The 16,764-nt window shown below is 41.2% G+C and overlaps 1 protein-coding gene across 1 annotated transcript in view; it reads right to left on the reverse strand.

Moving 5' to 3' along the window:
- The window catches only part of RHPN2 (rhophilin Rho GTPase binding protein 2), a 52,552-nt gene extending 41,609 nt beyond the window's left edge, over positions 1–10,943 (reverse strand). The window contains exon 1 of the mRNA XM_072422202.1: positions 10,761–10,943. Coding sequence (XP_072278303.1) covers positions 10,761–10,829 — 69 coding nt within the window. The 5' untranslated portion in view covers positions 10,830–10,943. The remainder of the gene's footprint in view (positions 1–10,760) is intronic.
- Between the last annotated feature and the right edge of the window lie 5,821 nt (positions 10,944–16,764).

Genomic DNA, 16,764 nt, shown 5'->3' on the forward strand with positions numbered 1-16,764 from the left:
ATACTGGGTTACCTTTAAGGCAACACTCCGACCCAACACAACAACACAAGAATAAAATATCACAGAGCACAGACCTGATTTTGTCTGACATTTAGGGTCTTGTCCCTCCCCAGACTGTGATTGGTCAATAATAAGAGAAGCAGCACACCAGCTCTGTTACTCTCCCTTCTGCTCCTGTCAGTATGATCCTGGTTGACTTATGATCACTGAAGCTGATTGGCTCCTTGTGCTGCTTCTTCCTCTCCCCATCATGATATGACATTTTAGTAGCTGGGTTTACTTAATGCAGAACAAAAATCTCACATTGCGGCTTTCTGATTGGTAGATGTGGCGGCTGCATTCATTTTCTTTTTTCAAGTTACTCCTTTAAATACACCTGGTGATCCTGCCACTAACTCACTTCCTGTCTTAGGGTGACAACGCTCGCTTACAATATGATATATATGAAGTAAAAGCATTTTTACAATAAAATCGAACTACAGAACACCCAGGAAGGTGTTCTATAGTCCACAGCAAGAGCTGGGAACATTGTAACTGATAGAATTTAGCAGGAAGATAGCAGCTGACATGATCTCTGGCAGGATCAACAGGTTTGTTTTTTTTGCAAGGGGACCATTATGACATTAGGCTATACCCATGAGCTCTGCAGCACCATTTTATACTGCGTCTGATTGGCTGATGCTTTTGCAGATTCGTCCCAGTCTGAAGAATTGACGCCATCCGAAAAGTACTACAATTCCCTCCCCCCATCATTGCATGAGTGCAGACCAACAACACGCATGCAAATGGAAAATAAACAACAAACAATCCTGTGGCTGGGCAAACAAATTAGGCCGGAAGGAACAGAGGTGGGAGGGGCCAGGAGATGCGTCGCTTATAACACGCATGGCTGCAATGTATCATATATATTGGGGATCCAGCAATGGGGACACCTGTCCCAGGTACAATTGCTATTTTCAGTGGACACATCTGTTCATTGGCTAAGATGATTATATAATGACCAATCACATCCTGCAATTTCTGAATCCCCCTGAAGGGAGCCATTGTCAGGACCTCTGGGGCCCCTTCATATAGGGGCCACAGAAATGCGTCCTGGCACAAAAACAATGCACGCCGACGATGGCACAGACGGCAGTGGCCCTGTTTCCCACTGGGGGCCCCCTGACTAATGAGAGGAGATTCCTTTGATCATGTGACCTAGCGAGGGTCATCAGAGGCTCATTTGTTAGTTTGGGTGGAATTTAATTATATATGTCGTATTGCTGGATTCCTGTAGGAATGCAAGAGGACCTGTCATGATATAAATGTCCTTGTTCCTTATCACTGAGTCTACGAGGGTCATAACTGCAGCATGTTCACTTAGCAAATTGAGTTATCACCTTGCAATGGATATTTCACTGAGCTTAAATGAAGAAAAGCTCAGCTGACGTCAACCATCCAATCACGTGTAAGGAAAAGTCTTGGTTTATTAGATTTCCTTGCATGTGATTGGCTATTCCTTCCAATGTGATTTCCCTCAGCTGAGTGAATTAACCCTTGCAAGGTGATCTGTTAAATTGACGCCTATATTCCTTTAGCTATGTGTTGAAGAGGACCTGTCATAATAAAACAATCTTTGTTTCATCTGAGGCTGATTTACTAAATTCAGACTGTTCACCTATTACCGTGAATTATAACCATGAAAGGAATCATTCACTTAGCTAAATGAATGCGGTGAATCTTACAGTGCAAAGAATACCCAATCACGTGCAAGGAAATCTCAAGCAAAGTTATTTTCCTTGCACGTGATTGGATGGTTGAAGTCAGCAAAGTTTCATCACATTGAGTAAGCTCACTTTGCTATGTGAACAGTTCATTTTCCTTTAGTAAATTAAACCCAGGGAGTTCCAGCTTGACCGGCTTCCAATACATTGGGGCGTCTTTATAAAGCAGTATAAATCACTTTCACTGGTGGTGAATCTCTGGCTTTTATTTAATACACCAGGTAGATTCACCAGCAGTGAATGTCATATTCATCCATGCCTCATGTGTTTCACCAGTGCCTGAAATCATATTATATTTATATCAATCATCTCCGCATGGCTGTACAATGAAATCTGCTCACAAGAGGTTCCGCAACAGCTGCGGACTGCAAACTGGGCAGGAAACAAAAAGTTACAAAAAAGAAACTTTTTTTGGCTTTTTTGATGACTTCCCATGTGACCTCTGCCCGGATTTTCTCTCCAGGGAATGGGATGGAGGTCGGTCAGCAAAGCGGATTTAGGATCCCTATTGGGTGGGGGAGGGGGACACTGGAACTAAATTGTATTTAAATGTCCAGGATAAAGGTCTTTGTTCTGTGTCAATGTCCCGGTGAATGATGACCCCTCCGCCTGTTCCATGGGATGCCAACTTCCAGGACAATTAAAAATCCCAGAAAACAGACCTCAAGATATGAATATGTGACCCCCGATTATATCCAGGGTGCTAAGGGAGTGCGTATCGGGGACAACTGCCAAGTATTAAAATAAATGATTGGTTCCCTTTTATTGTTGGGTCACAGTGCTGTCATGGTGTTGTCTCCATAAGGAACCTGGGAAAACATAAACCTGGAATGGATTAAAATAAAATCCTATTATTTGTCAAATGTGATCAGTCCTGAACCAGATCCATTCCAGGTTTGCTGGATCACCCAGGTTCACCCATGATGGTCTATTTTCTCCAGTCTTGGTGAGATTTAATAAATCAGGCTCATTGGGCCTGATTTATTAAAGCTCTCCAAGGCAGGAGAGGATACATTTTAATCAGTCAACCTGGGTGATTCAGCAAACCTGGAATGAATCTGGTCAAGGATTGAAAACGTTTGCAGCACATTTTCTCCCAGGCAATATTCTGACATGTGCAGGAAGCTTAAAGTGGAACTAAATCCATCGATACTCGCCTGTCCCCGTTCTATTGTGGGCACCGCCATTTTCCTTATTCTTTCCTTCCAAATCCTAAATGACCAGGTTGGGATGATGTAACTCCCGTGCAGGGAGTTCAATTATTTCCAGCATACATAAGGGAAGCCGGGATTGTTGGGTATCCCTGGCAACTCAGCGAACTTTGCTGGGCAAATTCACTAAGCGTTGTCACCCTTAGGCAGCTGGGCCAGCGATCAAACTGACCATCAATGCCATGGGTCGCTTTCTGCAAAAACTACCCCATCACCAAAGTGGGACTTCCACTTTAAGAGACTCTCCTTGTAACATCTTAAATTTTATTCCTATTTAATATACAGCGCTGCGGAATATGTTGGCGCTATATAAATATATATATTTAATAATAATAATCTGTGCACAGACAGGGTTACTTTAAACCTCCTCTCTCTTCCAGAACTTCTTGGAAACAAAGGGGCTGGGCCTGGCTCGAAGCTGTAAATGAGAATGCCGAAGGTTCAGCAGAGGGTAACCCGGACCGGTAATTCCAGAAAAGTAAGATTTGCCTACAAAGGCAAAGATGAAAGATAAAAGCAAAGAGTCCTTCTTGTTATTCCTTCACTTTCTTTAGTCCCGTGCCAAGAAATAAGCAACCAAACTGCGGCCATCTTGTTTATACCATGTGACCCTGCGCCGATCCAAAAAAGGGGGTCATTGATCTGCAATGCGTGTTTTATTAGGAGCCGGATGTCTGCTCTGTTATTACAGAAAACAAATAAAAATGGATGTCCTATGAGTAAAGGCACGTTGGTAGCAGAGAAATAAAATGTTGTAAAACGCGTCGTTAATAATGTTGTCACGCGTTTTAGACACGTGCGTAATTCAAAAAAAGAACAAGAAATCTCCCAATGGGGACCCCTGTTCTGGCGACACCAAAAAGGGTCATTGGAAGGATTTCCTCTCACTTCCTGTTGTGTGCTTTAAAAAGAAAAATCTCTCCAATAGCACACAAAGAAAATAAAGTTATGAATTTCATCCACGGTAATCTGTAAAATATATAAATGGCAACATTGTATCTGTTCCGAGGAGACAGAATTGTGCACCATATAGGACAAGTCTGGACAGAGTCATCCATGGGAATCTGAAATTTACAGCACCTGGGTCAAAGGTTATCGAGGTGCATTGTGGACAACATACAAAACCGCCAAATGACAAAATTTGACTTGAAGTGTCAGTGTTGTACAATAGCTCAACCTCAAAATAGCAAAAATCACTACAACCAACTTTAAAGGGATCAGATATCCGACATCATTGGATGTCTCTAATTCAAAACCCAACGCGTTTCACAGATAACAAAGGACAGAATCACAAGACATATCAGAGGAATATGTAAACTTAACCCCAAAAAATTAAAACATGAAAAACAATAATCCTATCACTGTGTATAATACATCTCATATTTCCTTTTTTATATGTATGAATTTTTTCTATTGTATATTGTTTCTATGTACAATACGTAACGCTCTCCACAAGTCCCCAGAGGAAGCCTGTAGGCGAAACGCGTCGAGCCATGAAACGTTATACCTACGTATTTTTTCACAATCTATATATTTAGGGATCTTCTACAGAGATACAAGGTCTCATCTCCAATGAAGTTTTAGATGGGAGTGACCTAGCTGCTTGATTTATTTATGTTACACCAAATTATGCGAATTGTCTTTAATTTATTATACTCGAGTTTGCCATGAAGAACCCCAGGTTTTTCTCCTCTGTTTTTTCTTACTTATATATATATATTGGGGTTGGCACCTATATATATGATACCCGGAGGCAGGATAAGATATCTTTTTACCCTACGTATCTGGAGGTTAAAAAAGTGCTGTCCTGGCGCATTTCACCACTTAGAATACGCGAAGAACAATTGGTGAAAAGGGATCCTTCCACAACACGGGATTTTTATTTTGTTTTTAGGTATTTATCTTGCTACATTTTAATTTTTTGGTTTTCATTCTCTAATTTATCGTTTTTTAATTCTTTATTTAGACAGCATATATCTTCACATCAAACCTTTAGGAATTGGAGGAAAAGCAGCCAAGATATCAGAAAAGCAGGCGATCTCTATACCTGGGGCGATTGCTTGGCTTATTGTAGACAATGGCAGGAAAGTTGCAGTATTGCTGGATTTATTTATTTTCATGTGTAACCCGCACTGCGCCTATTGTTTGCAGTGCAGCCGAGTTCTTTGCCATAAGCGCACCCCATGATTATATCAAAGTGACTCGTACAGGGCCATGAAGAATAATGATAGGTTGTCTTCTGTAAAAGAATCTTTATATCCTTCTAACATATAATCTTCAGGATTGTATCAGAGGACGAGTTTGTATTTACAATGAAGGAAGAATCATGGGGAGTGAGACTTTCCTACAAACTGACTTTCTGTCCAGAAAATCCCAGACAAGGGCACTATGGGCATAGGAAAGCGCACTATGGGGCACAGGAATGGGCACTTTGGGCACAGGAAAAGGCACTTTGGGGCACGGGAATGGGCACTTTGGGCACATGAATGGGCACAGGAAAGGGCACAATGGGGCACAGTAAAGGGCATAATGGGCACAGGAAAGGACACTATGGGGCACATAAATGGGCACTATGGGGCACAGGAAAGAGCACTATGGGGCACAGGAAAGAGCACTATGGGGCACAGGGGAGGGCACTATGGGGCACAGGGGAGGGCACTATGGGGCACAGGAAAGGGCAATATGGGCACAGAAAAGGGCACTATGGGCACAAAAAGGGCACTATTGGGCACCTTTATGTGGCTTACAACAGGAAAAAGAAATGTCAACTATTTCTTTTTATTCAAGTACAAGTATGGGTACTTTTACAGTGCAGTCACTATGAGGGGGCCATTAATCCAACTGTATACCCACAGCCGCTGGTTAATGGACTGGATACATCCTAATATAGAACCATGTTAGTCCTTGTCACAACCAATATGGCTTCCATAGAGCTGGCAATAGGGATCGGTCCCATTGGGTTTAAGTCAAAGAAACCACACATTTCCGGGGGTTCCATATAACCCACCATTCAGGGCCACCATGACAGAAGCAGTCAGATTTATGGCTATGTATTAGGAGTATCTCTGCTATAAAAGGCATATGACAGGTACTTTTTACATGTTTTTTTTCTGTATAAAGCATCGCCCGGCCACCCTCACCCACTCAGGTTATATTGGGAGCTTCTGTTGTTTCAGGGGATTATTGAGTCACAATGAAATACACAGCCCTGTAATTGCATCCATTGAAAGTTACAATAGGAGTTCCAAGGAGGAGATTACATGGGGGGGGAGGGGGGGTTTACTTTCTGGCGGAGGGGGGGGGCTCCCCACCCCCCTGGTGAATAAGGTCAGCTTGTTAGCATCTAAGTGGAAGTTTGCTGCATTACCTGTCCGGGGAACATTAAACAATGCAATATTTTCAATCAATTAGGTTGGAAATGACCAAACATTGAATAAAACAATCAGGAAAGGTGACTTTTGTGTCCTTTGGCCAACCATTGTGTGAAAAACAGAAACAACTATTGACATTTGAATGAAAAAGGACAATGGCCATAACTGGGATCAAATATCAAACAAGTGGATGGAGCATTGAATACCTATAGTCCATTGAAAGCATTGATTTAAATTAATTGTAATTATAATTATATCATCAATTGAAAACAACATTGCATAGTGAACAGAGCCAATTCAAACCAACCAATCCGAATGAGCCCTGCACTGGAAAGTAACCTCTAGAGAGGGAAGACATCTGATTGGTTAGAGAGTTATCTGAGAGTTCCTGCTTTCTAAGCTAACCTTTGAGAGAGTCATGTGACCTTTAATGTTGAGGAATAACCTGGGATTTGTGGTTTTATTATATCTTTTATCAATGCTGCAGCCAGACTCATCCATCCTTCCCACCACTTCTCTTCTGCGACTTCTCTTTGTAATTCTCTTCATTAGATTCCATTTTACCTTAGAATCAAATTCATCTCCTGTGCTTTGCCTTCAAATCCCTCCACAGTTCTTGTCCCACTTACCTTTCTGTCCTGATAGATAAATCCCCCCCTAGCCACTCTCTTCTCTCCTCCAATGGCCTACTAATGGCTTCCTCACTCATAACCTCCTCACACGCACGGCTCCAAGACTTTTCTAGAGCTGCCCCCACTCTCTGGAATGGTCTCCTCATCCTATTCGGCTCGCTCCTACTTTCTGCTCAGTTAAAAGAGCGCACAAACCCAACTCTTCACCATCACCTACCCGTCTTCTTCTGTCTCCTAAACCCTCACTACTCACCCACCATTCCATATCCCCCTCCTATTGTCTGATACTTCCCCCACCTCCTAGATTGTAAGCTCTTCGGGGCAGGGTCCTCTCCCAATCTGAAATGTCAGAATGGGAATAAAAGACAACCCTGATCCACCAAGCACAGCTAAATTCAAATTCACACAGCCTATATACTTGTGTAAGTTTTATTTTGCTACAAGGCAGGGATGGTTCACATTGGGTCTGATTTATTAAAGCTCTCCAACACTAGAGAAGATAGACTATCGTGGGAAAACCTGGGTGATCCAGAGATCTGGTACAGGATTGAAAACTTTTTCCAACTATTACCAAGTGATTTCTAAGAAATCCATTCCAGGTTTGCTGGATCGTCCAGATTCTCCTAAAAGAGTCAATGCTTCTCCAGTCTTAGTGAGCTTTAATACATCAGCTCCATTCTATTTATACCAGGTTTAAAAAGATCTTTGGGGTGGAGTTTATATTACCATTTCAGGTCAGTTCAGTTAAATGATTTCTGATTGGCTGAAAAGTTTTGCTGCAGCATATTTCAATAAATGTTTATGTGTTGCAATGCAAAGTAAATAAATATTCAGATAAAACTCCATAGATATTTTCTGTCCTTACATGCACGTCTGAGTCATTCCAGAAACTAGATGAATATTGTATTCATTCTGGGAAGATGAATCTGATCACAACAGAACTTTTGGTGAATTTATAAAGGATTCTCTGTGGCAGAATTTCGAGCAAAAAATAAAAACCCTTTAAATCTGAGTTTGTCAATCTTTTTATTATGGGAGAATCCTTGAAATAAATTCCTCTTATATTGCCGGCCAGTGGGAAGAATGTCACCCTTACAGATAACCAAAAACATCATTGGGATCACTTAGTCTGCCCCGAGAGTCACAAATTGCTTAAGGAACCCCCAGGAATTCTGGAGGAACCCTGGTTGAGAAACATTGTTTTAAACCAACGGTAGTAAACTTATTTGATATAAAGCCTCAATTGTGGCTCCTGGCCTTACCAAGGGGCCACATATGATTTTCAGTGAATGCAGAGATACAGAATACTATGCAGCGTTTTCAGTTTATTAGATAATAATGTCCAGTTGATCAAAAAAAATGTAAAATATATTTTAATTACAATCAATATCGGACAACGTCAAATAAAAATTAAGACTTTGTTGACTTTTTGGGTCTGATTAAAGCTCTCCAAGAGAGGATACGCTTTGATCAATGAACATGGGCAATCCAGAAAACCTGGCATGGATTTCCTAAAATTTTCTATTTGTTAGCAAATGTTTTCTATCCTGGACTAGATTCATTCCAGGTTTGTCCTCTCCAGCTTTGGAAAGCTTTAATAAATCAGGACCTTTGAGTCACAATCAACATCTCAGGCCAATCATTTAGGATATAAGAAATCCAGTGCAAAAAAAATGACATCAAAAGAATTGGACGGAATGAATATAAATGTAAAATAACCTCTGGGGGCCACACAGTAAGGGCCGCTGCATATGACCCCCTTCCCCCGAGGGGGTACAGTACATTTATGTTTCACCCAAGATTCACCAAAATTCTCTCATTTTTTAAACTATAATGATTAATCCAATTCAGTTAAGGAAAACAGTAAATCATGCATGAAAGTTGATTCACACATTTCCTTATTTAATCAAAGTGAGTACATTTTGGGTAAATGCTGGGTGAATCTTAGGTGAAAACACTCACCAATAAACTATTATACTATTTCTGGGTTTCTAATGATCGTTGAAAGGTGATTACATAAACCATGAAAAGAATTTCCTTTGATTGAAAATGTGACAGCTGTTTATAATGACAGGAAGGTTCCTGATCATTGAGAATATAAATGCCCTCCACCCATCTCTAATGGCCAGTTCCACCCTATGACGTACCCAGCTGCGGCTCCGAGTCCCTTGGCTATAAACCGAGCGGTGACGAGGGCCACGTTTTTAAAAAAAATCCACCGTGAAACCGGTGACAGAAACGTGAGTCAGCAGGCGAGGTGTGACCCAGATATTAACCCCTTGGCACCCAGACCATGCCAATGCTGCGCCAGTGCCTGCGGTTAAAGAAAACAAGGCGATGGTGTGCCAAGGAAACCCGGGCCCTCGCTTCTGTAAACACGCTACTGCTGATGTTTCATTATTATTAGTGCAATGCCAGGCTGAGGCACTACAAGTCCCAGCTGTCTACCAAACCACACGTGAACTCACCAAAGCTGGGCAACCAACACAATCCTTTGATCTGCCACCATCTGTGACAAGTTCAGACGAATTGCATTGATTTTTTATTATTGACACATAAACAACCACCGGGTATGGAGGACTTGCTTGTCTTTGTAGTGCACCACTTTTAAAGAGCCAATGACAAGTTTTTTAATTAATCTTTTAGCCACGATCAGTAATAATTCTGCCACCTGCCAATGTGTGTAGCAGCATGGCGCTGTTTATGAGGCTGACACTGCATGCTGAGAGTTGTAGTGCATCACAGCTGCAATTTCTAATATTTGGTTGTAAGGAGGCTTTTTCTGCTACAAATACATTGGAAAATAAATAAATAAATATATATATATATAGATTGTAAGCTCTTCAGGACAGGGTCCTCTCCTCCTGTGTCACTGTCTGTATCTGTCTGTCATTTGCAACCCCTATTTATTGTACAGCGCTGCGTAAAATGTTAGCGTTATATAAATCCTATTTATTAATAATATTAATAATAATAATAATATTAATAATTTACAATCCCCTTTTTTTAACATTATTTTATATACACAGAGAGACAGTTACATAAAAAAACAAAACGTTTTATAAATCATTATATAATCTAGAATATAAAATAGTGTTATTTATACAGATTCATATACTGAACTATAACTATATATAAATACATATAAAACAATATTATTACATTTTAGTGTACATAACAATTATGTAAACGCTCATTTCATACTTGTGATCATTTCAGATATTATGCCAAATAATCCCAAACAATCCCTTTTTAATGTACAGCACTGTAATATGTTGGCGCTATATAAATCTTGTTTAATAATATTAATAATAATTTACAACCCCTATTTAATTTACAGCGCTGCATAATATGTTGGCGCTATATAAATTTTGTTTATTATTAATAATAATAATAATAATAATAATTTACAACCCCTATTTAATGTATAGCGCTGCATAATATGTTGGCGCCATATAAATCCTGTTTAATAATAATAATATTATATATCAATCACCTGTTGCTTCAATGACTAACTCCATGTGTAGAGGACAATCTAACAGACCGATCTAGGACTGGCAAGGTTCTTGTATTGCTCAGCTCAGCCAATCAGGGACAGGAACAATAAAAACTTTCTCAATATTAATTTTTTTAATAACTTTTGTATGGTCCCTGCAGTTATCCCTGACACCCTGACCTCTGATGATCCCCTGCAATCTGATGATCCATGGGGTAATTGTCAGATCTGAGCCCACCTGTCCCAGGTGTCCTTGTGACATCCAGCAATGGTGACCGGTCTCTTACCTTTCGGAAGTAGCTCTGGTCTGGCAGGGCATTGCCCTTCAGGTTCCCTGGAATCAGAGTGTCAGTCATGTCTCCAGCAGGGTGTGTGTGGCCCCTGTGATGGCTGCTGTATGATGGCTGGGGCTCTCCGATGTCCCCGATCTTCTCTTTGCTTTGTCTGTCCCCGATCTGAGCTCCGAGCTGGGTTGCAGCACTCTCAGGCTGCCGGGGGCGGGGGGTTTCTAAGCCACGCCCAGTGACAGTCCCTGGACACGCCCATTATTCTCTCTGAAATGTTACAATGTATCTATCATTGATTTATTAGACATCTGTTACCTGGAGACACCAGCACGGTGACACCATAACTTCCGGTCTGGGACAACATTACTCTGGAGTCCAGGGACAGCCCCAGGAATCTTGTAATAATTAAACATCAGAGCTACTTGTTAAAAGAGCCATGGGCCAAATTATTATTATTATTATTATTATTATTAATAATAATAAACAGGATTTTTATAGCTCCAACCTATTACACAGCGCTGTACATTAAATAGGGGTTGCAAAAAACAGAAAAATACCAACAATGACACAGGTGGAGGAGGGGACCTTGCCCCAAAGAGCTTACAATCTAAGACGTGGGGGAAGTAGCACACATTATTATTATTATTATTAAACAGGATTTATATAGCGCCAACATATTGGCAGTGCTGTACATTAAATAGGGGTTGCAAAAAACAGACAAATAAAGACAGTGACACAAAAGGAGGACCCTGCCCAGAAGAGCTTACAATCTAAGAGAAGTAGCACACAATAACACAGCCCAGGAAGTGGCTATTTGAACACGTGGCACTGGCACGGTCCCACGTTGGCACCATGATCTCACTGACCCCAAGAAATGCCATTGCAATGGGCCTGATTTATTAAAGCTCTCCATGACTTTCATCAGTGAAGCTGAACAATCCAGCAAACTTGGAATGGAATTCTTAAAAATCATTTGCTATTTGGTTATGTTTTCAATCCTGACCAGATTCATTCCAGGATTGCTAGATCACCCAGATTCACTGATAAAAATGTAAAATGTGGAGGGAACCTTGAAGAACTTCTAATAAAAAAGCTGTTTTGTATCCAGTGCCGGGGTTCAAGTGTATCTGCACCCAAAGTCTGTCAGTGCAAAGCTTCCTACAGATGCCAGATTTTTGTAATATGAGACAAATGGTGAATGTATCGAAAATCTAGTAGAGCCTTTCCCCAAAAACATTTCCTGATCCACCACCTGATACTCTCTGCGGTTTCCAAATGGGGAGGATGCAGCAGGGAGCCTCCCACTTGTCCCCCCCTCCCTTGCCAATTCCATACACCGAACAGCGTTCATTCATTCCTCATATCATTTGAAATGATCACTAACGATTGCACGGGACTTAAAGCTTCTTTTGCACCTTCACTTTAGTTAACGCACTGTGAAACCCACATTCACAAGTGCAGTGCATTACTCTTTATTTTGCACAGGACCCCAACACTATAATTACGTCTATCTGGACAAAAAGAAGCTGAATCTCAGTGGAGACATTGAAACTGATCCTTTGAAATCAACCAGACATATTCAGTGTATCTTATTATTATTACACGGTATTTATATAGCGCCGACAAATTACGCAGCGCTGTACAAAGTCCATAGTCATGTCTCTAGCTGTCCCTCAAAGGAGCTCACAATCTAATGTCCCTACCATAGTCATATGTCATTACTGCAGTCTAAGGTTAATTTCTGGGGGGGAAGCCAATTACCCTAAATGCATGTTTTTGGAATGTGGGAGGAAACCCACACAGACACGAGGAGAACCTGCAAACTCCATGCAGATGTGTCCTGGCTGAGATTTGAACCTGGGACCTAGGAGTGCTACCCACTGAGCCACCTGGGACCTAGCACTGGGACCTAGGGCAAGGTGATAAAGGATCTCCTTTACCATAGTTTATAGTGATTGTTAACCAATCAATCAGGAAAACTTGCCTGATCACATTGTGATCTACATTCTACCCAAAAATCCATGAATTAGATCTGTTATGACTACAATATGAGTTTGTAGAAATGTTGGTTCATTGCATATTGTATGACTGGCATTGCCCTCTCCTACTCTATGAAAGTTGTATCCTTATACATTTTAACACCAATAATTGTGTGTAACGCAAAATAAAGCAACACAAGGAAATGAGAAGGTTTGAAAGGAGTTCATGGAACTCTTCTAGAGAAAAGCCATCAACCCCTATTTAATGTACGGCGCTGTGTAATATGTTGGCGCTATATAAATACTGTATAATAATAATAACCTGGGTTCCATGGAGAGGTTTTGGTGAGCAATGAGCAATTTGTGTCTCTTGGGTCAGTTTGGGTGACACCAATGATCTCTTGGCTATCTGTAGGTTTGACATTTTCCCCAATGGGCGGCAATGCAGCACGGTGGCTCAGTGGTTAGCACTCTGGCCTTTGCAGCGCTGGGTTCCAGGTTCTAATCTTGGCCAGGACACGGTCTGCATGGAGTTTGCAGGTTCTGCTTGTGTTTGCGTGGGTTTCCTCCCACATCCCAAAAACATGCAGTTAGGTTAATTGGCTTCCCCCCAAAATTGACCTTAGCCTGTAATAATGACATGATTGAGGTAGGGACATTAGATTGTGAGCTCCTGAGGGACAGTTAGTGACATGACTATGGACTTTGTACAGCGCTGCATATTATGATGGCGCTATATAAATACTGTGTAATAATAATATTATCAGAGACTTTCTTCCTATCAAGCACCACACTAATATACTGTTATCCATGGATATATATATTATTAAAGGGGTTCCCTAAAGACCCGAAATTACTTCAAGGAGTTTCCCTATGTTTAAAAGTTTAAGAAACACAGCCTTAGGCTAGGTACACACGTGCAGTATTTATCGTTTGAAAACAACTGATCAGCGATTATTCCTGATTATTTTGAACGATCGTATTGTGCACAATTCTGTACATGCTGTAACAAAACGATTGTTCAAATATAATCCACCAATAATGTGCACACGCTAGATACAATCAATCAAACAATGCAGGATGTGACATGTACAGGGGTTAGTGTATCACAGAACCATCCACGATCACTGAACGACCGTACACACAATAGATTACGAACGTCGCCCAATCAGATTCGTCGGGACGGTCGTTCGTTTCCAGCGAGATTTCTCGTTCATCGGCGTCGTTGTGGATCATTCGTTTCCAATGACAATTATTGCACGTGTGCCTTAGAGTCTGCTGCTTTTCTTCCTCCTCCGTCAGGCCCCGTCACCTGCTGTGACTCCATTCTCCGACCACAATGTGACAACAGGAGACAGAAGTAATATCAGGACCACGAACGTAGTCACAGCGTCTGGCTGGGGATTCTGGACCTTCCCTGAATGTTAAATAACAGAGAAGCTGCACAGCTAGAACAGCAAGTATTCTACAGGTCAGGTACGGGTCATATGGCCTGATTTTCTTGTTACTCTACCAGCTGCTGTGGTTGGTTCTGTGGTTTCTGGGAAGAATCACAAGTTATTGGATAAAAGGAAATCAAGCCATCCGACCTGGAGCCAATATGGGAAATAAGGTATCAGGGAGCTTGGCCATATTCCAGCAGGATTTGCACTGCAGAATGGAAAGTATAACAGCTTTTCTCAGGGAAGGTACTGTGGCTACGTTTTTAATTTTAGGTTCTTACAGGGTCACGTTAAACAAATAAGTGGTTGAGCATGGCTTATAATAGCAGAAAGTATAATCCTTTTCCTATATTACCTGTTATAATCATACCTGGTGATTCTACCAACAAGGTTTTTCTAAAAGCACTTCCTTTTGTAGGGTGACAACAGTCCATTTACCTGTGGTGAGCAGCCGTGTCACCTACTGTCATTGCAGTTATCTGTGATGTACAGCCGCTGCTGGGGTGGACACAAATCCTCAGGAAGTTCATACAAAGACAATACAGGATGTGCACAGCCCAAGGAAAAAAAAAGTACAAAGTAAGGGGAAAGTGTGTTTTTAGTAAAAAAAAAATATTATCCTGCTTTACTTTAAGTGATCTACAAAATAAAGTAATATTTCTTTAACTTTACCCGGATTGTGATTGCACACATATGTCCATGTGCCCAGTCAGAAGTCTGGCATTGTACCCGCCAGTACAAAGCGAAAGCCTAGCAAATAGAGGACCGGGTACTGGGATATTGCAGGGTGACAACACAAAATAACACTTGAGACATAAAGACAGAATGTTGTCAGGAGGTAGACATCATTTCCACATGATTTGCAGCAGCATTGTCAGCCTGCCAGACCTGATAGGCGTTCCAGCTGCCAATGGAAGGACTGCACACAACAGACAATGCTAATTATTATTATTAACCTTTATTTAAATAGCACCAACATATTACGCAGTGCTGTACATTAAATAGGGCTTGCAAATGACGAACAAACAGTGACACGGGAGGAAGAGAAGACCCTGGCCTGAAGAGCTTACAATCTAAGAAGTGGGGGATGTATCACACAATAGAAGGGGCATATGGAATAGTGGGAACTAGTGTATTAGGACAGGTAGGTGAGGGTGAAGCATTGGGTTTAAAGGGCTCTTTTAAATGAGCAGAAAATAGGAGTAAAGGATGGGGAAGACCATTCCAGAGAGTCGGGACAGCTCTAGAAAAGTCTTGGAGCCGTGTGTGTGAGGAGGTTATGAGTGAGGAAGTCATTAGTAGGTCATTGGAGGGCTGGGGGAGTATTTATCGATCAGGGCAGAAAGCTAAGTGGGACTGTGTAGGGATTAAAGAAAACTATTGTAATACCCAATATTGAACAAATGCATGGCACTTCAAATACATGTAGGTGACTGAAACGGTCAATTGACATCAATCGTATCTACGATTGTAAGATCAATCAAAAAACCATCCAGACAAAATTGCATAGTGCAAAGCTCTGGAGCCCTACTCACACCCCTCATGTATTTGGTCCATTGTTTTGACACCATCAGGAAATCTATTTTGAAGAAGCCACGTCACTTTTGATGGAGTGCATGTAGACAGGAAGATACTACAAAGCATGCAGGAGACCAGCAGAACCGGAACAAAAGATTCATGATGTAGAGTACTTTGACAAGGAAAACATCATTCACTTAGGGTTTACTTTCATTGCTTAAGTTTGGAGTAACTTGAGTGACCCATTAAACCAAAACTAAAGTTTGACTTCACAATCAGGCCGGTCATTGTTGTAGAAAGAGATGTCCCTTCTGCAATAATATCTCCTCTCTGCCTGATTGCTCCAGGTTTCTGTCAAAATCTGCTAGGATTGCCAGGATAATTCTGGATAATTCGAATAATTCCGTCAATTCTGGCTTCCCCTGCGCATGCTGGGGATGCATGAATTTCCATAAACCTACGTGGGAGTTTCATCAACCCAGCCCGGACAATCAAGATTATTATCATTATTGTTAATAATAAATAGTATTTATAAAGCACCAACATATTATGCAGCGCTGTACATTAAATAGGGGTTACAATTGAAACGAATATAGAACAGAGAAAACAAATTCAGTTTTATTAAGTAGCCAATACAAATCACATAATTCTGTGTAACATTATCAGTCAAGTGATCTGGTCATTCACATTTAACGTTTCATGGGAGATAAGACCTTGAGCTATACAGAGGATCCCTGATCTTAAGAATCACAAAAAAATAAGTAGGTATAACATCTCGTATCCCCACGCGTTTCGCCTACCTGTTCCATCTGGAGACTTGTGGGGAGCGTTAGGTATTGTAGTTAGCTGGAAAGATTTCCTAAAAGTGATACCTCAAGGAAAGTATGGACATGTTTGCACACAGTTTCCTGCTGCATAAAGGGGCACTAAACCAGAGTTGGTGTTGCAAATGACAGATAGATACAGAAGGGGACCCTGCCCCAAAGAGCTTACAATCTAGGATATAGGTGCCCTGCAATGGAACAAGGACAGGTAAGTATCATGGGTTTAGTTCTGCAGAGATAT

Source organism: Pyxicephalus adspersus, chromosome 9 (genome assembly GCF_032062135.1).
Source record: "Pyxicephalus adspersus chromosome 9, UCB_Pads_2.0, whole genome shotgun sequence".
In the NCBI taxonomy this organism is placed as follows: Eukaryota; Metazoa; Chordata; class Amphibia; order Anura; family Pyxicephalidae; genus Pyxicephalus; species Pyxicephalus adspersus.